A 6,050-nucleotide genomic window follows, 5' to 3' on the forward strand; every position below is an offset into this window, starting at 1 on the left:
GTGATAGCACCGGTAGATACATAGTGAAACTACCATTTCGTGATCAAGATCCCAGTTGCAAACACGGAAACTTTGTGCCTATTGCAACTAGGCGTCTCAACCAATTAGAAAAGAAGTTCGCAAAGGATGCTGAAATGAAGAAACGCTACTCGGATGTCATTAATGAATATCTTGAGCTGGAACACATGGAAGAAGTTCCTCCTGAATAGGAGAACAACCCAGATGCAGTTTACTTGCCACATCATGCTGTCATCCGAGATGACAGATCCACGTCAAAGCTGCGTGTGGTATATGACGCGTCTTGTCCTAGCTCTAATGGCGTTTCCTTAAATCAAGACCTTTTAGTAGGTCCAACTCTGCAACCTGTTTTGCGTCACACAATTCTTCGTTGGCGTTGCCACCCTATATGCCTGGTAGCAGACATTGTTAAAATGTACAGGCAAGTGAAAGTTCATCAAGACGATGTAGATTTTCAACGCATTCTATGGCGTGAAAACTCGGGGGAGAAGATTAAGCACTTGAGACTGCTCCGAGTCACCTTTGGTACGGCCTCAGCACCTCATCTTGCAGTGCGTGCTCTTCAGCAAGTAGCCTACGATGAAGGAGCACAGTATCCAAACGCTGCTGATAGGGTCCTCAAGCATTTCTATGTAGATGATTTGTTAACAGGCTGTGAATCTGTGGAAGAAGGTAAATTAGTATACCAAGAGATGAATGAACTTTTGAAAAAAGGTGGATTCGAATTACAAAAATGGAGCAGTAACAATGAAGAATTAATAAGTTACATGAAAGAAACTGATGTCAAAGAGGAAGGAAGTCTCCAGCTGAAGATAGATGCTGTCATGAAAATTCTGGGACTCGTCTGGAATCGCCGAAATGACGAATTTGAGTATTCGGTACAACTTCCTCCACTCACAGTTCCTGTAACAAAGAGAAGTGTCATATCTGACATATCAAGGCTGTTCGATCCACTCGGTTGGTTGGCTCCAGTGATCATAGTAGCCAAAATTTTCATCCAGAAGTTGTGGCTTTCGGGAATCGAATGGGATGATGAAGTACCACCACAATTACTGAAGGATTGGCTAAACTACAGAGAAAGTCTAAACCAACTTACCGAATTCAAGCTGCCCAGATGGAACCACGCTAGTTCCAATGTAACTGCGGAACTTCAGGGATTCTGCGACGCTTCTAATGAAGCGTTTGCTGCTGTTGTGTACTTAAGGACTATAGATGAAGAAGGAAATGTGCACGTGTCACTGATCACTTCTAAAACGAAAGTGGCACCAATTAAGCAAATTTCTATTCCACGTCTGGAATTGTGTGGGGCTGTGCTACTCACTAAATTGCTGGTTGAAGTAGCCGACGTTATGAGTATCAGCAAAGCGAACATTCATGCTTGGACTGACTCCACAGTAGTCATCTCTTGGCTAAATAGTCGTCCAAATCGATGGAAAACTTTCGTCGCTAACCGCGTATCTGAAATAATAACGTCAGTAGAGCCGCACCAATGGTCCCATGTCTCGTCGAAAGATAATCCTGCAGACTGTGCGTCTAGAGGTACACGACACCTGAGCAATGAAGAGCTCTGGATAGAAGGTCCGTCGTGGCTGAAAAATAAGGAGATTAGCTATAAAAAACCAAACATAAAGGATACAAACTTAGAAGAAAAAAGCACTAAAGCATGCTTCGTGAATACTTACGATAATGATGATGTCACAGCAGATGCCGAAGAAACACTTATTTCAAGGTTTTCTAAATTGTGGAAACTGCTACGCGTTCTGGCTTTCTGTAAACGATTTTTGAAATGTGTTAGAAAAGAAAAGGTAAGTCTGTGGTTAACAAGCAGTGAAATCCAAGAAACTTTAAAAATGTGTATAAAGATTGTTCAAGGAAATCATTTCAAAGAGGAGTTGAAGAACCTGAAAGAAAATAAAACGGTTAATAAGAAGAGTCAACTTACCTCACTGAACCCGATTGTAGATGGAGATGGTGTCCTAAGAGTTGGTGGAAGATTAGAGCACGCTGGAATTAGTGAACAGATGAAGCATCCAGTGATAATTCCACACAAGTCACACTTCACAACTTTAATCTTAGATAATGCGCACGAAAAAACTCTGCATGGTAACCCGCAACTGATGCTCAATTACTTGAGATCGAAATATTACGTAATTGGAGCATCCAATGCGGTTAAGTTGTTCGTTCGCAAATGTGTGACATGTGCTCGCTATGCCGCTGCATCGCGACACCCACTGATGGGACAGTTGCCGTCAGTTCGAGGAACTGTCAATCGCCCCTTTTTTCAGAGTGGTGTGGACTATGCTGGTCCAATAAACATGCGCACCTCAAAGGGAAGAGGCCACCGCTCTTACAAAGGCTACATCTGCCTTTTCATTTGTATGGCTACAAGAGCAATACATCTTGAAGCGGTCAGTGACTTGACAGCTCAAGGATTTATTGCGGCATTTAAACGCTTTACAGCACGTCGTGGTCATTGCGCTGATTTGTGGAGCGACAATGGAACGAACTTCGTGGGAGCTGCTCGTGAGCTGAAGCAGTTATACGCCGAAGAACGATCAAGCGTGGCTGTGGAAATTGCTGATCAGCTTGCTACAAACTCCACTAATTGGCATTGGATTCCTCCACACTCTCCAAACTTTGGAGGCCTCTGGGAGGCGGGAGTCAAATCCACGAAACATCACCTTAAACGAGTGATTGGAGATTCCACCTTGACATTTGAGGAAATGGCAACAGTTTTAGCTCAAATTGAAGCTTGCCTTAATTCAAGGCCTATGTCAAGAATCAATAGTAACAACAGTGATGATCCTATACCACTCACTCCTGGACATTTTTTGGTTGGAGAGCCGCTAGTACTTGTGCCAGATTCCAACTATGAAAGTACCAATGTAGGTAGTTTAAGAAGATGGCAGCTAACACAAAAAATGGTTCAAGATTTCTGGCGCCGATGGTCGCGTGAATATCTGACTCAGTTTTACCACCGTTACAAGTGGGCCCATCAAACGCCCGAGCCAGTAGTAGGTAGTGTGGTGTTAGTAAAGGAAGATAATTTGCCTCCAGCAAGATGGTTGTACGGTGTAATCACTGATAAACACCCAGGTCTGGATGGAATCACTCGAGTAGTTAGTTTACGTTGTAAAGGGAATATTATTAAACGACCTGTTGGCAAACTATGTTTTTTGCCAATAGAAACTTAAAGTTTAAGATTTGCATTTTTTGTTTCTTACCAAATGTAAGTTGAGGTTTTTAATTTGGTATCATTTGTTCAATTTGAATGCAAAGTTATTGCAGCGTGCTGAGTTGTTTGTTTACATTTTGAATATCACATGTTACAATTTCCTTTCACTGTGTCATGATATAAGTTTTGTTGTATTTTGTCATAGTTAGTTGTCTCATGGTGGGCGGAAATAAGGACATTTGTGTTATTATTGTCCTTGGTGGGCGGAATGTCCAACTTCTGTTTATATTTGTTAGGATTGTTTTGCAAGAAGTTGATTTTGTTTCCAAATTACCCGCTAGATGTCGTTATACCATGTGTCAAATTTCCTACATCGCGGTATTAAGATTTTTCTGCAAAACACGACGTCTGGCTGATATTAAATATTGTCAAGCTTTTAGAACAGTTATACCTCTAACGAAATTATACATTATTGTACAGTCATTAGAGTGTTATTCTTTTGGGCCCTTTTTACAATGTGACAGGGAGCTTGTGTGGCCAATTCATGAACCATTAACCAACACAAGCGCTCACTTAGTTCCGGATGAACTAGATAGATGGCGCGACGCGTCGCTGCCCGCCAACATCGACTCTTGCGCACAATCACGGAAAACGTCGCAATCGACTGTGTGCTAGTGTCTAGCGTATCCTGAGCTGTTGAAGAGTAGAAACTGTGCGTGATCAGAGGTCAAGAAGTACACTACACACTACACAGGTTATAGTGATGGATTAGTATTGTGAATGTAGACCAGCTGCATGCTGTTGACATAATGAGATAAACCCCAGCCCGCCAACGCTGAACGGATGGTTTATATTGAACACGCGGTGTTATGAAACTTTAACTTATGCTATATTTCTACCATCCCTGTCAAACTACGAGTATATATCTTTATGGTGCTTAGTGTTTGACGTATTCAATTTACAGTGGTTGTAAAACTTGTAAATCAACCAAGACATTAAGACAAGGTGAAGGTTGCGACAGATAGATAGATGGACGGAATAGTATTGTGGCGTTCATTCGGGAAGGCTTATAAGTTTATCAGTGGATGTCAGCTGACAAATAATATTATAAATATATAATAGTAAAGACTCGTAACGAGACTCTTATGTATAGTATTAGTTAGCATTTGGGAAAATGTATAATGGATTGCAAGAATGTAAGTAAGTACTTAAGGTAGTCCGGCCCTTAAAAATCTTTCCAATTACGATTAATTGATACTATAGAATATAATTGTACCAAGAGACAATCAAACTTAAAAATGCTACAGACTGACAAATGGACACGTCACCATGATTCTTAAAAACTAGTTGCTCGAAGGTAACCGCGATGCCATCAAAGGGAACGTCAGATCACGCCATTGGTCAGCCGCCCTTTCACCGATGACGCATTTTTGTGTAATTTATTTGATCGACTATTCTCTGAAACATCGTGACTGTCCAAGCCTTTTAATGAAGAAGTACTAACTGTACTAAGATAGTAATTTATCCATACTAATTATAATTATAAATGCGAAAGAAACTATTTGTTTGATATCTCTTATCCCACAGAATCAATTTTGATGAAATTTAGTACGGGGATAGTCAACACCAACAGAGACTACGATATTTGTGAGCAACTCGGACGCTCCGATATATCTAAATGGAGATCTGTACAATTATAGTACGATTACGGATACGGATGTATGATTCATCCCGAGGCGTATCACCCCCATCTTATGACGCGTCGCTACTCGTATTAATAACTGCATTTAAATGAGATGCTATATTAGAGTCAGGCTATAACACTCGTCATTAATATTAAATGCTTCACCCCCACGAGCCATAGTCTAAGCAATAAAAATTTGATTGTTTTATCCCATTTAATCCCCAATACAAACTATGTAGTTAATATCCCACCAAAAACATAAATGTAAAAAAGGAGAGCCAAGTTCAATACAAAAATTATGCTTGGCTGTGGGGCTCGCCGCAAAAAGAATGGAGATCTAAATGAGTGCCACTGCCAAGTTCTATGCAAAATCCAAATATGTATTTATAGGAACAAAATAACATTATAAACAAGTATTAAACTCTATTTCTTTGCTTTATTGGATACCTATAACAATTGCTGTTATTTAAAAAAATGTGAGATCTTAAAGTAGGTTAGATTTGACTTGGCCAGTTTTCATTATATCAATCATTTTATATATATTGTAATTCTGATAAAACCTGGCCAAGCCAAATCTAACCTACTTTAAGATCTCACATTTTTTTAACTAACAGCAATTGTTATAGGTATCCAATAAAGCAAAGAAATAGAGTTTAATACTTGTTTATAATGTTATTTTGTTCCTATAAATACATATTTGGATTTTGCATAGAACTTGGCAGTGGCACTCATTTAGATCTCCATTCTTTTTGCGGCGAGCCCCACAGCCAAGCATAATTTTTGTATTGAACTTGGCTCTCCTTTTTTACATTTATGTTTTTGGTGGGATATCAATACTTTTTGTAAAGAAAACTAGGCAGGTATTGAGATTTAATGTTTTTTTGTTGTGTTACCGCTGTATGGTTTTTACTTCTGTTCTTTGTATAATTATGTGGTGCCGCGCGCCGCCGACGACACACCGTTGGCCGGTTGTTTAGAGCGTATTACAAGTTTTTTGTATGGGGACACCACTTATTTTTTGACTAAACTTTATTTTAATATAGCAAATATAATAAAACATATATTGGGGTAGTTTCAAATATCTGCTTGTAACGGTTCCAATGCTACAATAAAAAAATATTTTTTTGTATGGGGACCCCCCCTATTTTTTAACTTTTTTTATTTTTAGATTTT

General features: G+C 39.5%; 1 protein-coding gene across 1 annotated transcript; it reads left to right on the forward strand.

Moving 5' to 3' along the window:
• The first annotated feature begins 431 nt into the window (after nt 1-431).
• Nucleotides 432-2,550, forward strand: LOC134675768 (uncharacterized). The gene is made up of 2 exons (XM_063534076.1): nt 432-1,823; nt 2,479-2,550. Exons 1-2 carry the CDS (start codon nt 432-434, stop codon nt 2,548-2,550), a joined length of 1,464 nt encoding a protein of 487 aa, XP_063390146.1.
• The last annotated feature ends 3,500 nt before the right edge of the window (nt 2,551-6,050 follow it).

This window comes from Cydia fagiglandana, chromosome 23 (genome assembly GCF_963556715.1).
Source record: "Cydia fagiglandana chromosome 23, ilCydFagi1.1, whole genome shotgun sequence".
Taxonomy (NCBI): Eukaryota; Metazoa; Arthropoda; class Insecta; order Lepidoptera; family Tortricidae; genus Cydia; species Cydia fagiglandana.

Excerpts from the sequence above, each read along its gene's own strand:
- LOC134675768 (XM_063534076.1), top strand. The coding sequence starts at position 432 with ATGTACAGGCAAGTGAAAGTTCATCAAGACGATGTAGATTTTCAACGC. Across the intron at positions 1,824-2,478 it reads AATGTGTTAGAAAAGAAAAG|CACGTCGTGGTCATTGCGCT; the intron begins GTAAGTCTGTGG and ends AACGCTTTACAG.